This window comes from Gobius niger (genome assembly GCF_951799975.1).
Source record: "Gobius niger genome assembly, chromosome: 2".
In the NCBI taxonomy this organism is placed as follows: domain Eukaryota; kingdom Metazoa; phylum Chordata; class Actinopteri; order Gobiiformes; family Gobiidae; genus Gobius; species Gobius niger.
This window is the reverse complement of record NC_136853.1, coordinates 1,007,272-1,025,878: the sequence shown is the minus strand read 5'-3', so window position 1 is coordinate 1,025,878 and position 18,607 is coordinate 1,007,272. Positions and strand designations below refer to the sequence as shown.

The following is an 18,607-nucleotide window of genomic DNA, read 5'->3' as shown; positions in this document are numbered from 1 at the left end:
CCCTCTAGCTGCTTCGAACATGACCATATATGGGCAGTTCAGTGTCTTTATACACGCGTTTCCAATGACATCACACATAGTTCCGGCAGCCATTTTGAATGACAAAGCAGCATTATGCAGTACAACAACATGTAACAATATCCCTACTCAGGATGACAATGGCTTCGGGGAAAAAGGTGGGAAAATAGCCACAAAACTGAGACGAAAACAATGATGGAAATGTGACAAAAAAGTGACGAAAAATGTGATCAAAAATTACAAAAATGTGATCAAAATTCGACAAAAAATTTACAAAAATTTGATCAAAATTTGACCAAAAAAATACAAAAAATTGACAAAAAATGACAGAAAAAAATACAGAAAACGGACAAAAAAATGACAAAAAAATGTGACAAAAAATTGACAAAAAAATACAAAAATTTAACAAAAAAAATTACAAAAAATGGATAACAATTTGACCAAAAAAATACAAAAAATTACAGAAAAAATTACAGAAATTTGATTAAAAATTGACAAAAAAATACAAAAATTTGATAAAAAATTGCCAAAAAAAATACAAAAATTTGACAAAAAAATACAAAAAATTGACTAAAAATTTGACAAATAATAATACAAAAAAGCTACAGCAGGATTTACTAAAGACCTGCTCCACTCTGAAGACTAAATGAACACATCAAAGAGGGAACAGAAAACCTCTCTGTGAGTTTTACAGTTTGTCATGTCAACAAAGTCTCAGTCTGAGTGAATGTTTAAGCTGCTCAAGACGTTAGCATGCTACCGGTTAGCAACGTTCATCTATCAACTGTCAATGGCTTCAACACGATAAACGCATGTGTGGCTCACATCTATGACACTGAGGAAATACTACAGTAATAGATCTGTTACTATCAGTGTACATGTGTTTATCATGTTGAAGCTAAATGCTCTCCGGTAGCATGCTAGCGTCTTGAGTAGCTTAAACACTGATGCACTGGTTCTTCACAGTGCATAAAAATGCCAATGTCGATCAGCTGTCTTTCATTGTCATCCTGAGAAGAGACATTGTTACATGTTTTACCTGCATAATTCTACTTCGGTATTCAAAATGGCCGCCATAACAACAAAGGTCACATGACTGAAAGGCATGTATTGATTCCGACTTCACAGGAAAGTAACTTTGTGCCTCTGTGTCTGCAGGGTTTGGATCCTGAGACTCACTTCTGAAACACCGCCTTCCTCATTATGAAGGAAATGTTATGTTCATTTTCGTACTGCTCTATAATGTTTTTTTCTTTATATATACAGTATTTGTAGACAAATCGTGTGCAGTATATTTAAATTGTGTATATATTTGATGATACAGGAAATAAATTGATGTTTGACATGTTGTAAAAGTCGTGTCTTTACTACGTTTGACAGTGAGGTCCTGGTGGAGCAGGTTTTGGCGTGTGTTTGGTACTAGTACTTTAATGATACTCGGTTGTCGTTACCGATACCTGAACAAAACTTTTTTTCATTCAGATGCTCAGTGTGATGAGCATAAGTCCCGCCCCCTTTCCTTTTGTAGTGCAACAACTGCCTTCAGACGTTTGATTTCTGAATGTGTTTCTAATGTCAGGTCAGATACAGCTGCTCTGTGATGGTCTCAGGTCTCAGGTCTGTGATGGTCTCAGGTCTGTGAAGGTCTCAGGTCTGTGATGGTCTCAGGTCTGTGATGGTCTCAGGTCTGTGATGGTCTCAGGTCTGTGATGGTCTCAGGTCTGTGATGGTCTCAGGTCTGTGAAGGTCTCAGGTCTGTGATGGTCTCAGGTCTGTGATGGTCTCAGGTCTGTGATGGTCTCAGGTCTGTGATGGTCTCAGGTCTGTGATGGTCTCAGGTCTGTGAAGGTCTCAGGTCTGTGACCTCGGGGGACCTCGAAATGTTATCTAAATGATCTGAAATTTTGTAAGTAGTTTCATGGTCCATCCATCTATTTTCTTCCTCTTTATCCGGGGCCGGGTCGCGGGGGCAGCAGTCTGACTTCCCGATCCACACACACTTCCTCCAGCTGTTCTGACCCCGAGGCCACACCAGGCCAGCTCGGAGACATAGTCCCACCACCGTGTCCTGGGTCTTCCACGAGGCCTTGTCCCACTAGGACATGCCTGGAACACCTCCCGCGGGAGGCGACCAGGAGGTATCCGGAACAGATGCCCGAGCCACCTCAGCTGCTCCTTTCGACGTGAAGGAGCAGCGACTCTACTCCGAGCTCCTCCCGGGTAACTGAGCTCCTCACCCGATCTCGGAGGGTGCGCCCAGCCACCCTGCGAAGGAAACTCATTTCGGCCGCTTGTATTCACGATCTTGTCCTTTCGGTCATGACCCAAATCTCATGACCATAGGTGAGGATCACATGACCATAGGTGAGGATCACATGACCATAGGTGAGGATCACATGACCATAGGTGAGGATCACATGACCATAGGTGAGGGTCACATGACCATAGGTGAGGATCACATGACCATAGGTGAGGATCACATGACCATAGGTGAGGGTCACATGACCATAGGTGAGGGTCACATGACCATAGGTGAGGCTCACATGACCATAGGTGAGGATCACATGACCATAGGTGAGGGCGGGAACGTAGATCGATCGGTAAATCGAGAGCTTTGCCCCGACTCAGCTCCCTCTTCACCACGACAGACCGATACAGCGACCGCATCACTGCTGACGCCGCACCGATCCGTCTGTCCATCTCACGCTCCATCCGTCCCTCACTGAGAACAAGACCTGAGATACTTGAACTCCTCCACTTGAGGTAAGGACTCCCCACCGACCTGTAGAGGGGAAGGAGAACCATGGCCTCAGGTTTGGAGGTGCTGATCCTCATCCCGGCCGCTACACACTCGGCTGCAAACCGCCCCAGAGCAGCTGAAGGTCCAACAGAACAACATCATCCGCAAACAGCAGAGATGAGACTCTGAGGCTCCCAAACCGGACGCCCTCCGGCCCCTGGCTGCGCCGAGAAACTCTGTCCATAAAAGTAATGAACAGAACCGGTGACAAAGGGCAGCCCTGAGGAGACCTAGTTTCATGGTGTCATAGTGAAACTTTTTAGGGGGACTGCACTGGCATTTTCCAAAAAAAAAATGTTTTGGGACACCCTAGTGTACAGTTAAATCCACCATCCAGGAATGGAAAGAGTCTGACATCACTGCAAACCTACCAAGACCCGGCCGTCCTCCTAAACTCACTGACCGAACCAGGACAGACCTGACCACAGCTGTTACAGAGACGCCTCTGATGACCCTGGAGGAACTGCAGAGAGACACTGCTCAGGTGGGGGAAACTGTCCACAGAACTATTAATAGCCATAACTGCACAAATCTGGCCTCTATTACTTTTTAAAAAGAAAACCATAAGAAGCCACATGGAGGACACATGGTGGCTCAGATTGCGAGTCGTGGATTCTGAGCTGAAAAGACAATTCTGCCAATATTCAAGTGTCAGGGTTGATCATTTTATTTCTTAAAGTTTGTAAACAGCTGAAACTCTGATGTTCCTTTGAGCGAGAAAAGGGAACTTTCTTCTGAAACTCCAGATTCTTCCTGCTCTGAGAAACAAAGGTGTTTAAATAAACAGCCTGTTCACCTGCAGCTCCTTCACCTCCAATGCTTTTATTCGGCGGAATCATAAACGCTCTGCTGTTAATGATTAAACTGGAGTGAAAAGCGTCAGATCCTCCTCATAGATTCCAGATAAGATAAACGGAGGATAAAGCATCGAGCAGACTGGTTCAGCTCTTTGAAGGTCCTGGATCTGAAATGGCCTCTCTCCGTCAGCGGTACGTGGTGTCCAGGCCCGTCTACTCAGAAGACTCTTTTGAAGAAAACTATGAAAGAATCGAGCGAATCCGCAAAAGCACGAAGGATCATGTGAGGGAGTATTTCAGGTGAGTCTGTTCATCGCAACAATGAAAACTCTACCAGGACCAAAGTGACTGTGAGTCTGAGGACACAGAAGTTAGTCTGAGGACACAGAAGTTAGTCTGAGGACACAGAAGTTAGTCTGAGGGACACAGAAGTTAGTCTGAGGGACACAGAAGTTAGTCTGAGGGACACAGAAGTTAGTCTGAGGACACAGAAGTTAGTCTGAGGACATAGAAGTTAGTCTGAGGGACACAGAAGTTAGTCTGAGGGACACAGAAGTTAGTCTGAGGGACACAGAAGTTAGTCTGAGGGACACAGAAGTTAGTCTGAGGACACAGGAGTTAGTCTGAGGACACAGAAGTTAGTCTGAGGGACACAGAAGTTAGTCTGAGGACACAGAAGTTAGTCTGAGGACCACAGAAGTTAGTCTGAGGGACACAGAAGTTAGTCTGAGGGACACAGAAGTTAGTCTGAGGACACAGAAGTTAGTCTGAGGGACACAGAAGTTAGTCTGAGGACACAGAAGTTAGTCTGAGGGACACAGAAGTTAGTCTGAGGACACAGAAGTTAGTCTGAGGGACACAGAAGTTAGTCTGAGGGACATAGAAGTTAGTCTGAGGGACACAGAAGTTAGTCTGAGGACACAGAAGTTAGTCTGAGGCCACAGAAGTTAGTCTGAGGACACAGAAGTTAGTCTGAGGACACAGAAGTTAGTCTGAGGACACAGAAGTTAGTCTGAGGACATAGAAGTTAGTCTGAGGACACAGAAGTTAGTCTGAGGACACAGAAGTTAGTCTGAGGGACACAGAAGTTAGTCTGAGACCACAGAAGTTAGTCTGAGGGACACAGAAGTTAGTCTGAGGACACAGAAGTTAGTCTGAGGGACACAGAAGTTAGTCTGAGGCCACAGAAGTTAGTCTGAGGGACACAGAAGTTAGTCTGAGGGACACAGAAGTTAGTCTGAGGGACACAGAAGTTAGTCTGAGGCCACAGAAGTTAGTCTGAGGACACAGAAGTTAGTCTGAGGGACACAGAAGTTAGTCTGAGGGACACAGAAGTTAGTCTGAGGGACACAGAAGTTAGTCTGAGGCCACAGAAGTTAGTCTGAGGGACACATAAATTAGTCTGAGGGACACAGAAGTTAGTCTGAGGGACACAGAAGTTAGTCTGAGGGACACAGAAGTTAGTCTGAGGGACATAGAAGTTAGTCTGAGGACACAGAAGTTAGTCTGAGGACACAGAAGTTAGTCTGAGGGACACAGAAGTTAGTCTGAGGGACACAGAAGTTAGTCTGAGGCCACAGAAGTTAGTCTGAGGGACACAGAAGTTAGTCTGAGGTCACAGAAGTTAGTCTGAGGGACACAGAAGTTAGTCTGAGGACACAAAAGTTAGTCTGAGGCCACAGAAGTTAGTCTGAGGCCACAGAAGTTAGTCTGAGGACACAGAAGTTAGTCTGAGGGACACAGAAGTTAGTCTGAGGACACAGAAGTTAGTCTGAGGGACACAGAAGTTAGTCTGAGGGACACAGAAGTTAGTCTGAGGACACAGAAGTTAATCTGAGGGACACAGAAGTTAGTCTGAGGGACACAGAAGTTAGTCTGAGGGACACAGAAGTTAGTCTGAGGACACAGGAGTTAGTCTGAGGACACAGGAGTTAGTCTGAGGGACACAGAAGTTAGTCTGAGGACACAGAAGTTAGTCTGAGGCCACAGAAGTTAGTCTGAGGCCACATAAGTTAGTCTGAGGACACAGAAGTTAGTCTGAGGACACAGAAGTTAGTCTGAGGGACACAGAAGTTAGTCTGAGGGACACAGAAGTTAGTCTGAGGGACACAGAAGTTAGTCTGAGGACACAGAAGTTAGTCTGAGGACACAGAAGTTAGTCTGAGGACACAGAAGTTAGTCTGAGGACACAGAAGTTAGTCTGAGGGACACAGAAGTTAGTCTGAGGGACACAGAAGTTAGTCTGAGGCCAAAGAAGTTAGTCTGAGGACACAGAAGTTAGTCTGAGGACACAGAAGTTAGTCTGAGGACACAGAAGTTAGTCTGAGGACACAGAAGTTAGTCTGAGGACACAGAAGTTAGTCTGAGGCCAAAGAAGTTAGTCTGAGGACACAGAAGTTAGTCTGAGGACACAGAAGTTAGTCTGAGGACACAGAAGTTAGTCTGAGGGACACAGAAGTTAGTCTGAGGGACACAGAAGTTAGTCTGAGGGACACAGAAGTTAGTCTGAGGACACAGGAGTTAGTCTGAGGACACAGAAGTTAGTCTGAGGACACAGAAGTTAGTCTGAGGACACAGAAGTTAGTCTGAGTGACACAGAAGTTAGTCTGAGGACACAGAAGTTAGTCTGAGGGACACAGAAGTTAGTCTGAGGGACACAGAAGTTAGTCTGAGGGACACAGAAGTTAGTCTGAGGACACAGGAGTTAGTCTGAGGGACACATAAGTTAGTCTGAGGGACACAGAAGTTAGTCTGAGGACACAGAAGTTAGTCTGAGGGACACAGAAGTTAGTCTGAGTGACACAGAAGTTAGTATGAGGGACACAGAAGTTAGTCTGAGGGACACAGAAGTTAGTCTGAGGGACACATAAGTTAGTCTGAGGACACAGAAGTTAGTCTGAGGACACAGAAGTTAGTCTGAGTGACACAGAAGTTAGTATGAGGGACACAGAAGTTAGTCTGAGGGACACAGAAGTTAGTCTGAGGGACACAGAAGTTAGTCTGAGGGACACATAAGTTAGTCTGAGGACACAGAAGTTAGTCTGAGGACACAGAAGTTAGTCTGAGGGACACAGAAGTTAGTCTGAGGACACAGAAGTTAGTCTGAGGACACAGAAGTTAGTCTGAGGGACACAGAAGTTAGTCTGAGGGACACAGAAGTTAGTCTGAGGACACAGAAGTTAGTCTGAGGGACACAGAAGTTAGTCTGAGGACACAGAAGTTAGTCTGAGGACACAGAAGTTAGTCTGAGGGACACAGAAGTTAGTCTGAGGACACAGAAGTTAGTCTGAGGGACACAGAAGTTAGTCTGAGGGACACAGAAGTTAGTCTGAGGACACAGAAGTTAGTCTGAGGACACAGAAGTTAGTCTGAGGGACACAGAAGTTAGTCTGAGGGACACAGAAGTTAGTCTGAGGGACATAGAAGTTAGTTTGAGGCCACAGAAGTTAGTCTGAGGGACACAGAAGTTAGTCTGAGGACATAGAAGTTAGTCTGAGGGACACAGAAGTTAGTCTGAGGGACACAGAAGTTAGTCTGAGGGACACAGAAGTTAGTCTGAGGACACAGAAGTTAGTCTGAGGACACAGAAGTTAGTCTGAGGGACACAGAAGTTAGTCTGAGGACACAGACGTTAGTCTGAGTGAGACAGAAGTTAGTCTGAGGGACACAGAAGTTAGTCTGAGGGACACAGAAGTTAGTCTGAGGGACACAGAAGTTAGTCTGAGGGACACAGAAGTTAGTCTGAGGACACAGAAGTTAGTCTGAGGGACACAGAAGTTAGTCCGAGGGACACAGAAGTTAGTCTGAGGACACAGAAGTTAGTCTGAGGGACACAGAAGTTAGTCTGAGGGACACAGAAGTTAATCTGAGGGACACAGAAGTTAGTCTGAGGACACAGAAGTTAGTCTGAGGACACAGAAGTTAGTCTGAGGCCACAGAAGTTAGTCTGAGGGACACATAAATTAGTCTGAGGGACACAGAAGTTAGTCTGAGGGACACAGAAGTTAGTCTGAGGGACACAGAAGTTAGTATGAGGGACATAGAAGTTAGTCTGAGGACACAGAAGTTAGTCTGAGGACACAGAAGTTAGTCTGAGGGACACAGAAGTTAGTCTGAGGGACACAGAAGTTAGTCTGAGGCCACAGAAGTTAGTCTGAGGGACACAGAAGTTAGTCTGAGGTCACAGAAGTTAGTCTGAGGGACACAGAAGTTAGTCTGAGGGACACAGAAGTTAGTCTGAGGGACATAAAAGTTAGTCTGAGGCCACAGAAGTTAGTCTGAGGGACACAGAAGTTAGTCTGAGGGACATAGAAGTTAGTCTGAGGACACAGAAGTTAGTCTGAGGACACAGAAGTTAGTCTGAGGGACACAGAAGTTAGTCATCCTAATGAAGCCTCATCCTGATGAAGCCTCATCCTGATGAAGCCTCATCCTAATGAAGCCTCATTAGATTGACAGCAGATACAGCAGATTGATGTTTCATAATATGATTAGTAAGAAACATCTGGCTCCCTTTGGTGGATCCCACTCCAGTCGAAGTCGACCAAGTGGACTCGAGTCCACATCTGTTTCTTCTTCTACATCTGGGGGTCTGACTGAAGGAGGGGAGAGACTCCTGTCTCTGCTCTGGCTCATGTAGAATCCGGAGTTTTGGATTCTCCGATGACTGAAGTGATTATCGGGTTGTCTGATTACTCCACTGATCTGATTATTCAGACCATGTAAACGTAGCCACAGATTTACCACCACGAGGGACTGACAGATGTAAATGTGTGAAACTTTCAGTGTGTGTTTCATTTTATAAAATATCACAGACATTTTCCCATTAATGTCGGCCATTTCTCTGGCAAATATTTATCATTACCTTCGAAATGTTTGACCAGAAATAAGAAGGAAATGTTCCAATGAAGAGAGTAAAGTGTGAATGGTTCTTTTCCAGCTGCAGCTCCGAGCGGCTGAAGAAGACGGCCCTGTCGCTGCTGCCCGTCATTGGCTGGATGAAGAACTATCGGCTGAAGCAGTGGCTTGTGGGAGATGTAGTTTCTGGAGTCAGCACTGGGCTGGTGGCCATTATGCAAGGTACACGCAGTGTGTGGTCAGTGTGTGGTCAGTGTGGTCAGTGGGTGGTCAGTGGGTGGTCTGTGTCTGTCATAAGTTCTTGTCATTGCTCAGGTATAGGTCTGAGTGGACCGTATGGCAGGAGGTATAGGTCTGAGTGGACCGTATGGCGGGAGGTATAGGTCTAAATGGACCGTATGGCGGGAGGTATAGGTCTGAATGGACCGTATGGCGGGAGGTATAGGTCTGTATGGACCGTATGGCAGGAGGTATAGGTCTGTATGGAGCGTATGGTGGGAGGTATAGGTCTGAATGGACCGTATGGTGGGAGGTATAGGTCTGAGTGGACCGTATGGTGGGAGGTATAGGTCTGAGTGGACCGTATGGTGGGAGGTACAGGTCTAAATGGACCGTATGGCGGGAGGTATAGGTCTGAGTGGACCGTATGGTGGGAGGTATAGGTCTGAATGGACCGTATGGCGGGAGGTATAGGTCTGAGTGGACCGTATGGTGGGAGGTATAGGTCTGAATGGACCGTATGGTGGGAGGTATAGGTCTGAGTGGACCGTATGGCGGGAGGTATAGGTCTAAATGGACCGTATGGCGGGAGGTATAGGTCTGAGTGGACCGTATGGTGGGAGGTATAGGTCTGAATGGACCGTATGGCGGGAGGTATAGGTCTGAGTGGACCGTATGGTGGGAGGTATAGGTCTGAATGGACCGTATGGCGGGAGGTATAGGTCTGAGTGGAGTGTATGGTGGGAGGTATAGGTCTGAGTGGACCGTATGGCGGGAGGTATAGGTCTGAGTGGAGTGTATGGTGGGAGGTATAGGTCTGAATGGACCGTATGGCAGGAGGTATAGGTCTGAATGGACCGTATGGCAGGAGGTATAGGTCTGAATGGACCGTATGGCGGGAGGTATAGGTCTGAGTGGACCGTATGGTGGGAGGTATAGGTCTGAATGGACCGTATGGCGGGAGGTATAGGTCTGAGTGGACCGTATGGCGGGAGGTATAGGTCTGAATGGACCGTATGGCGGGAGGTATAGGTCTGAATGGACCGTATGGCGGGAGGTATAGGTCTAAATGGACCGTATGGTGGGAGGTATAGGTCTGAATGGACCGTATGGCGGGAGGTATAGGTCTAAATGGACCGTATGGCGGGAGGTATAGGTCTGAATGGACCGTATGGCGGGAGGTATAGGTCTGAGTGGAGCGTATGGCAGGAGGTATAGGTCTGAGTGGACCGTATGGCGGGAGGTATAGGTCTAAATGGACCGTATGGCGGGAGGTATAGGTCTGAATGGACCGTATGGCGGGAGGTATAGGTCTGAGTGGACCGTATGGCGGGAGGTATAGGTCTGAGTGGACCGTATGGCGGGAGGTATAGGTCTGAATGGAGCGTATGGCGGGAGGTATAGGTCTGAGTGGACCGTATGGCGGGAGGTATAGGTCTGAGTGGACCGTATGGTGGGAGGTATAGGTCTGAATGGACCGTATGGCGGGAGGTATAGGTCTGAATGGACCGTATGGCGGGAGGTATAGGTCTGAGTGGACCGTATGGTGGGAGGTATAGGTCTGAGTGGACCGTATGGCGGGAGGTATAGGTCTGAATGGAGCGTATGGCGGGAGGTATAGGTCTGAGTGGACCGTATGGCGGGAGGTATAGGTCTGAGTGGACCGTATGGTGGGAGGTATAGGTCTGAATGGGCCGTATGGCGGGAGGTATAGGTCTGAATGGACCGTATGGTGGGAGATATAGGTCTGAATGGACCGTATGGCGGGAGATATAGGTCTGAATGGGCCGTATGGTGGGAGGTATAGGTCTGAATGGACCGTATGGTGGGAGATATAGGTCTGAATGGACCGTATGGCGGGAGGTATAGGTCTGAATGGACCGTATGGTGGGAGGTATAGGTCTGAGTGGACCGTATGGCGGGAGGTATAGGTCTGAATGGACCGTATGGTGGGAGGTATAGGTCTGAGTGGACCGTATGGTGGGAGGTATAGGTCTGTATGGACCGTATGGTGGGAGGTATAGGTCTGAGTGGACCGTATGGCGGGAGGTATAGGTCTGTATGGACCGTATGGTGGGAGGTATAGGTCTGAGTGGACCGTATGGCGGGAGGTATAGGTCTGTATGGACCGTATGGCGGGAGGTATAGGTCTGTATGGACCGTATGGCGGGAGGTATAGGTCTGAGTGGACCGTATGGCGGGAGGTATAGGTCTGAATGGACCGTATGGCGGGAGGTATAGGTCTGTATGGACCGTATGGCGGGAGGTATAGGTCTGAATGGAGCGTATGGCGGGAGGTATAGGTCTGTATGGACCGTATGGCGGGAGGTATAGGTCTGAATGGACCGTATGGCGGGAGGTATAGGTCTGAATGGGCCGTATGGCGGGAGGTATAGGTCTGAATGGACCGTATGGCGGGAGGTATAGGTCTGAACGGTCGATCGGTCCTGCAGACAAAGGTATAGACCGCACTGCTGTTTCTGTCCTGTAGAGGCAGTCAACACTCATTATACCAGGGTCTGGGTGAATGCTTGATTCTGATTGGCTTTCTGTTAAAAAGTGATCATGTATACCTACTCCAGCAACAGTTTAATCACGTTCTATAGTAAAGATTTTTTCCAAAGTAACGATGAACAATTAAGCTGGAACTAGTTTCAGGTAAAACTGTTTAAAAAGTGAAATAACTCGTGCTCGTGAAAGAAGTAAACAGGCCCCAATGAACAGTTTCCGTTTGTGAACCATGGTTCACCCTGCGAGTGGGTCATTACAGACACCTCTGGTAATGGACACCTCGTGCATTATCCCTTACATGATGGGTCGGGTGGGCCACGGACAACAGGCCGACCCGTGGTGCCGCTGATGCTGATATCTGCTAATGGGTAATGTATGAAACACAGCTCAAAATCCACACACATTACACCCAGAGCTGCCCCGAGGCTTTCACCGAGTCCTCACATCAACACTGAAGATCTGTGGACTAAATGGACCAAATCTAAGGCTTGTATTTTCCTACTTATCTGCAGCACTGGCAATGCACACCTGCATAACAGCCATAAACTGTGAAGATTAAGAAGGAAATCCGGGGTTTATGACTCACAGTAAAAGTCAGAGATTTTAAACTTTGAACTGTCTCTCTAACAATAGCTTGGTTTTGTGACTCACACATTGTGACAGGCTTTATCTGAGCCGTGTGTTTTCATTATGTTCAGAACTGTCATGTCATTGTACTGCAGTAAATCCGAGGCGCTCTGTGGCCCAAAGGCACAAGGGCAGGATCCAGGTCACTTATCTTGCATGACATGTTTACTTTCTTAAGGGGCACAAAGACGCTAGAATCATCGTGCTAGAAAGTAATCTCTAAATACGCCCTAGGGTAAAAAAGACATCATTTTAACATTTTTAAACTCCGTCTAGTCCAGGGGTCACCAACCTTATTTCAGGTGAGGGCTACTTAAAGAGCATTAAGTTGTTCGAGGGCTACCAGTTAAAAACAAATCCTAAAGACTCAAACGTACACTGTTCACTTATAGGATATTGACCCCATATTATGTTAAAATAGCTTTATTTTAAACTCATACTGAGTCACAAGAACGGAAATAACTGTAATTTTTAGAATTAGATTCAAGAAAATGAAGTGTTTTACACTTTAGAAAAAGTCCCAAGGGCTACTGGACATGCCCCATAGGGCCCCTGGGTGCCCGCGGGCACCACGTTGGTGATCCCTGGTCTAGTCCCTTTAAACAGTAATAATAATGCCACACACAGAGCAGCGGCCTTACGTCTTTAACCATCGCTGTAAACAGAAGCTCTTCTACTGAAAAGTATCAATAGAATAGAACAATACACACGTTTTTCATTGAGCGCTAGAGCCGCGAGAGTTAGGGCTAACGCTAACATTAGCATGGAGGACGTCTCTGTGTTTGAGGCTAACGCTAACATTAGCATGGAGGACGTCTCTGTGTTTGAGGCTAACGTTAACATTAGCATCGAGGACGTCTCTGTGTTTGAGGCTAACGCTAACATTAGCATGGAGGACGTCTCTGTGTTTGAGGCTAACGCTAACATTAGCATGGAGGACGTCTCTGTGTTTGAGGCTAACGCTAACATTAGCATGGAGGACGTCTCTGTGTTTGAGGCTAACGCTAACATTAGCATGGAGGACGTCTCTGTTTGAGGCTAACGCAAACACTAGCATGGAGGACATCTCTGTGTTTGAAGCTAACGCTAACATTAGCATGGAGGACGTCTCTGTGTTTGAGGCTAATGCTAACATTAGCATGGAGGACGTCTCTGTGTTTGAGGCTAATGCTAACATTAGCATGGAGGACGTCTCTGTGTTTGAGGCTAACGCTAACATTATTATGGAGGACGTCTCTGTGTTTGAGGCTAACGCTAACATTAGCATGGAAGACGTCTCTGTGTTTGAAGCTAACGCTAACATTAGCATGGAGGACGTCTCTGTATTTGAGGCTAATGCTAACATTAGCATGGAGGACGTCTCTGTGTTTGAGGCTAACGCTAACATTATTATGGAGGACGTCTCTGTGTTTGAGGCTAACGCTAACATTAGCATGGAAGACGTCTCTGTGTTTGAAGCTAACGCTAACATTAGCATGGAGGACGTCTCTGTGTTTGAGGCTAACGCTAACATTAGCATGGAGGACGTCTCTGTGTTTGAGGCTAACGCTAACATTAGCATGGAGGACGTCATACCCATGGGTGTTTTAAAAAGTGAGTCCAATTTCTACCCAAACTAATATTTTCATATTGAAATGAGCCATTTTGTGATGATTTGATTATATAAAATCTATAATCTAACATCTAATATAAAATAACTACATATTTTGATGTTTTTTTCAAACTTTAGTTGTTTTTTTGCAGGACGGAAGTGGATTAACAAACAAAAGGGTTCATTTACAATGTTTTTACAGCAGTGGATAAAAGTTAGTGTTTAACTGAACATAAGGGTTAACTTTATGAATGAAAGACTTGTAAAGCTGCCTGTTAGAAAGCCAAGCCGGGCAGTGCTCCCCCTGGTGTTCGGTTTTTATATCTTCATGCTGTGGCACCAGGCATGGAGGAGCCTCGTGCTGGACACCTCTCCTCTGGATTACTTCACCGTACGGTCACCGCGCTCAGCCGGTTAAACGACCATCGAGGGCCAGCCATCGTCTGGTCCTGTCCCTCCCAAACAAACTGATTTGGTTTCATCCATTTTCTAATCTAGATTTTCTCATTTTTTATTTTTTTCGTCAGGGCTGGCGTTCTCTCTCTTGGCGTCTCTTCCTGCCAGTTATGGTCTGTACACGGCCTTCTTCCCGGTGCTCACCTACTTCCTCCTGGGAACCTCCCGCCACATCTCTGTCGGTACGTTCCAGAACTCAAAAGTACAGGATCAGGCTCCTCCCCCTTCTCTCCTGATTGGACCTGACAGAGGTCCCGGGGTCACGTGTCTGAAATCAGTCAAAGAAGTTTATTGCGTTTTCCTCCTGGTTTCCGGTTGTTGAAAACCTCTCTCCTTTAGGCTCATTCCCGGTGCTGAGCCTCATGGTGGGGGCGGTGGTGACTCGTCTTGTCCCGGACCAGGGAGATCCGGCCCCGATCCCGGCCTTCAGGAATCTGACCCAGGATCAGCAGAGGGTCCTCGTGGCCTCCTCCGTCACCTTCCTCATGGGAATCCTGCAGGTGTGTTCGTCCATCATGTCCTGTGTTTCCTGTATGTTTCACAGATGTGTGCTCGTCTATAATGTCCTGTGTTTCCTGTATGTTTCACAGATGTGTGTTCGTCTATAATGTCCTGTGTTTCCTGTATGTTTCACAGATGTGTGCACGTCCATCATGTCCTGTGTTTCCTGTATGTTTCACAGATGTGTGTTCGTCCATCATGTCCTGTGTTTCCTGTATGTTTCACAGATGTGTGTTCGTCTATAATGTCCTGTGTTTCCTGTATGTTTCACAGATGTGTGTTCGTCCATCATGTCCTGTGTTTCCTGTATGTTTCACAGATGTGTGTTCGTCTATAATGTCCTGTGTTTCCTGTATGTTTCACAGATGTGTGTTCGTCCATCATGTCCTGTGTTTCCTGTATGTTTCACAGATGTGTGTTCGTCCATCATGTCCTGTGTTTCCTGTATGTTTCACAGATGTGTGTTCGTCTATAATGTCCTGTGTTTCCTGTATGTTTCACAGATGTGTGCTCGTCTATAATGTCCTGTGTTTCCTGTATGTTTCACAGATGTGTGTTCGTCTATAATGTCCTGTGTTTTTTCCTGTATGTTTCACAGATGTGTGTTCGTCTATAATGTCCTGTGTTTCCTGTATGTTTCACAGATGTGTGTTCGTCTATAATGTCCTGTGTTTCCTGTATGTTTCACAGATGTGTGCTCGTCTATAATGTCCTGTGTTTCCTGTATGTTTCACAGATGTGTGTTCGTCTATAATGTCCTGTGTTTCCTGTATGTTTCACAGATGTGTGCTCGTCTATAATGTCCTGTGTTTCCTGTATGTTTCACAGATGTGTGCTCGTCTATAATGTCCTGTGTTTCCTGTATGTTTCACAGATGTGTGTTCGTCTGTACTGTCCTGTGTTTCCTGTATGTTTCACAGATGTGTGTTCGTCTATAATGTCCTGTGTTTCCTGTATGTTTCACAGATGTGTGTTCGTCTATAATGTCCTGTGTTTCCTGTATGTTTCACAGATGTGTGCTTGTCTGTAGTGACCTGTGTTTCCTGTATGTTTCACAGATGTGTGTTCGTCTATAATGTCCTGTGTTTCCTGTATGTTTCACAGATGTGTGCTCGTCTATGATGTCCTGTGTTTCCTGTATGTTTCACAGATGTGTGCTCGTCTATAATGTCCTGTGTTTCCTGTATGTTTCACAGATGTGTGTTCGTCTATAATGTCCTGTGTTTCCTGTATGTTTCACAGATGTGTGCTCGTCTATAATGTCCTGTGTTTCCTGTATGTTTCACAGATGTGTGTTCGTCTATAATGTCCTGTGTTTCCTGTATGTTTCACAGATGTGTGCTCGTCTATAATGTCCTGTGTTTCCTGTATGTTTCACAGATGTGTGTTCATCTATAATGTCCTGTGTTTCACAGATGTGTGCTCGTCTGTAGTGTCCTGTGTTTCCTGTATGTTTCACAGATGTGTGCTCGTCTATAATGTCCTGTGTTTCCTGTATGTTTCACAGATGTGTGCTCGTCTATAATGTCCTGTGTTTCCTGTATGTTTCACAGATGTGTGTTCGTCTATAATGTCCTGTGTTTCCTGTATGTTTCACAGATGTGTGCTCGTCTATAATGTCCTGTGTTTCCTGTATGTTTCACAGATGTGTGCTTGTCTGTAGTGACCTGTGTTTCCTGTATGTTTCACAGATGTGTGCTCGTCTGTAGTGACCTGTGTTTCCTGTATGTTTCACAGATGTGTGCTCGTCTATAATGTCCTGTGTTTCCTGTATGTTTCACAGATGTGTGTTCGTCTATAATGTCCTGTGTTTCCTGTATGTTTCACAGATGTGTGTTTGTCTATAATGTCCTGTGTTTCCTGTATGTTTCACAGATGTGTGTTCGTCTATAATGTCCTGTGTTTCCTGTATGTTTCACAGATGTGTGCTCGTCTGTAGTGACCTGTGTTTCTGGTATGTTTCAGTTGGGGATGGGCCTGCTTCAGTTCGGGTTCATCGTGCTGTACCTGTCGGACACGCTGGTCTCCGGCTTCACCACGGCCGCCGCCGTCCACATCCTGGTCTCTCAGCTCAAGTTCGTCCTGGGTTTAACGGTGCCCGGCATCAACGGGCCCCTGGCCATCATATACGTGAGTCAGGGGGGGTCGGGGTCAGTGGGGGGGTCGGGGGGGTTTGTGAGTTTTTTACCCGATTTGTTTGACATGTTAATGTTTTTTTCTTGTGTTGTCGTCATGACTGAGAGTGAATGGGTGACTGGGTCCTCACTGTAAAGCGCTTTGGGCCTGATAAAGGGAGAAAAGTGCTTTATAATTTGAGCCCATTTACCATTTATTTTTAATTTTTATGTTATTGCAGCTTTTTTGCCGCCTTTTTTATCCCTTTTTTTTCACAGTCTTAGTGTTTCATTCCCAGACCCTGGAGGAGGTGTTTGTCCAGATCACCTCCACCAACATCTGTGACCTGGTGATGTCTCTGATCATCATGGTCATCGTGTTCATCGTGAAGGAGCTCAACGACAGGTTCAAAGCCAAGCTGCCGGTGCCCATCCCTATAGAGGTCATCATGGTGAGTCAGTGCCCGTCCCTATAGAGGTCATCATGGTGAGTCAGTGCCCGTCCCTATAGAGGTCATCATGGTGAGTCTGTGCCCTATAGAGGTCATCATGGTGAGTCAGTGCCCTATAGAGGTCATCATGGTGAGTCAGTGCCCTATAGAGGTCATCATGGTGAGTCTGTGCCCTATAGAGGTCATCATGGTGAGTCAGTGCCCATCCCTATAGAGGTCATCATGGTGAGTCTGTGCCCGTCCCTATAGAGGTCATTATGGTGAGTCTGTGCCCGTCCCTATAGAGGTCATCATGGTGAGTCTGTGCCCGTCCCTATAGAGGTCATCATGGTGAGTCAGTGCCCTATAGAGGTCATCATGGTGAGTCTGTGCCCTATAGAGGTCATCATGGTGAGTCAGTGCCCTTCCCTATAGAGGTCATCATGGTGAGTCAGTGCCCGTCCCTATAGAGGTCATCATGGTGAGTCTGTGCCCTATAGAGGTCATCATGGTGAGTCTGTGCCCGTCCCTATAGAGGTCATCATGGTGAGTCAGTGCCCGTCCCTATAGAGGTCATCATGGTGAGTCAGTGCCCGTCCCTATAGAGGTCATCATGGTGAGTCAGTGCCCATCCCTATAGAGGTCGTCATGGTGAGTCTGTGCCCGTCCCTATAGAGGTCGTCATGGTGAGTCAGTGCCCGTCCCTATAGAGGTCATCATGGTGAGCCTGTGCCCGTCCCTATAGAGGTCATCATGGTGAGTCTGTGCCCGTCCCTATAGAGGTCATCATGGTGAGTCGGTGCCCATCCCTATAGAGGTCATCATGGTGAGTCAGTGCCCGTCCCTATAGAGGTCATCATGGTGAGTCAGTGCCCTATAGAGGTCATCATGGTGAGTCAGTGCCCGTCCCTATAGAGGTCATCATGGTGAGTCTGTGCCCTATAGAGGTCGTCATGGTGATGCTTTTGCACATCCAGACTCTGATTCTGATTCGTTCACAGACGGTCATCGCTTGTGGAATCTCGTACGGCTTCAACTTTGAGAAGAAGTTCAAAGTGCAGGTCGTTGGTGAGATGGTCAGTGGGTGAGTCTGAACCCCCCCATAAACTTTAACACCAGCCTGTGCCATAAGAACGAGGTCAGATGAAGTGACTGTTCTCCTCCAGATACGAGTCTCCTGTGGCTCCAGACCTGCAGATCATGAAGGAAGGCGCCGCCGAGGCCTTCCCCATCGCCGTGGTCGGGTTCACCGTGGCCTTCTCTGTGGCCAAGGTTTATTCAATCAAACACGACTACACCATCGACGGCAACCAGGCGAGTCCCCCACACCCCCCAAAACCCAACCACACCCCCTCACGCTGACCCACTGTTTGACCTCTAACAGGAGCTGATCCTCACTGACCCACTGTTTGACCTCTAACAGGAGCTGATCCTCACACTGACCACTGTTTGACCTCTAACAGGAGCTGATCCTCACACTGACCACTGTTTGACCTCTAACAGGAGCTGATCCTCACGCTGACACACTGTTTGACCTCTAACAGGAGCTGATCGCGTTTGGAGTCAGCAACATGTTTGGCGCCACCTTCAGGTCGTTTGCGGCGAGCACGGCTCTGTCCCGTACGGCTGTGCAGGAGAGCTCTGGAGGAAAGACTCAGGTCAGACGTCCACCATCATTCAGAGGA

General features: G+C 46.9%; 2 protein-coding genes across 2 annotated transcripts in view; both read left to right on the top strand.

Moving 5' to 3' along the window:
- LOC306959963 (chloride anion exchanger-like) overlaps positions 1–1,203 on the top strand; it is a gene marked incomplete at both ends in the record, with an annotated part of 36,697 nt that extends 35,494 nt beyond the window's left edge. Inside the window, one exon of the mRNA XM_079552221.1 lies at positions 1,177–1,203. Coding sequence (XP_079408347.1) covers positions 1,177–1,203 — 27 coding nt within the window. The remainder of the gene's footprint in view (positions 1–1,176) is intronic.
- Positions 1,204–3,787: 2,584 nt separating this feature from the next.
- LOC306959962 (chloride anion exchanger-like) overlaps positions 3,788–18,607 on the top strand; it is a gene marked incomplete at both ends in the record, with an annotated part of 40,885 nt that continues 26,065 nt past the window's right edge. The window contains 9 exons of the mRNA XM_079552220.1: positions 3,788–3,915; positions 8,555–8,694; positions 13,948–14,058; positions 14,216–14,376; positions 16,343–16,507; positions 16,791–16,943; positions 17,924–18,006; positions 18,089–18,236; positions 18,467–18,580. Coding sequence (XP_079408346.1) covers positions 3,788–3,915; positions 8,555–8,694; positions 13,948–14,058; positions 14,216–14,376; positions 16,343–16,507; positions 16,791–16,943; positions 17,924–18,006; positions 18,089–18,236; positions 18,467–18,580 — 1,203 coding nt within the window. The remainder of the gene's footprint in view (positions 3,916–8,554; positions 8,695–13,947; positions 14,059–14,215; positions 14,377–16,342; positions 16,508–16,790; positions 16,944–17,923; positions 18,007–18,088; positions 18,237–18,466; positions 18,581–18,607) is intronic.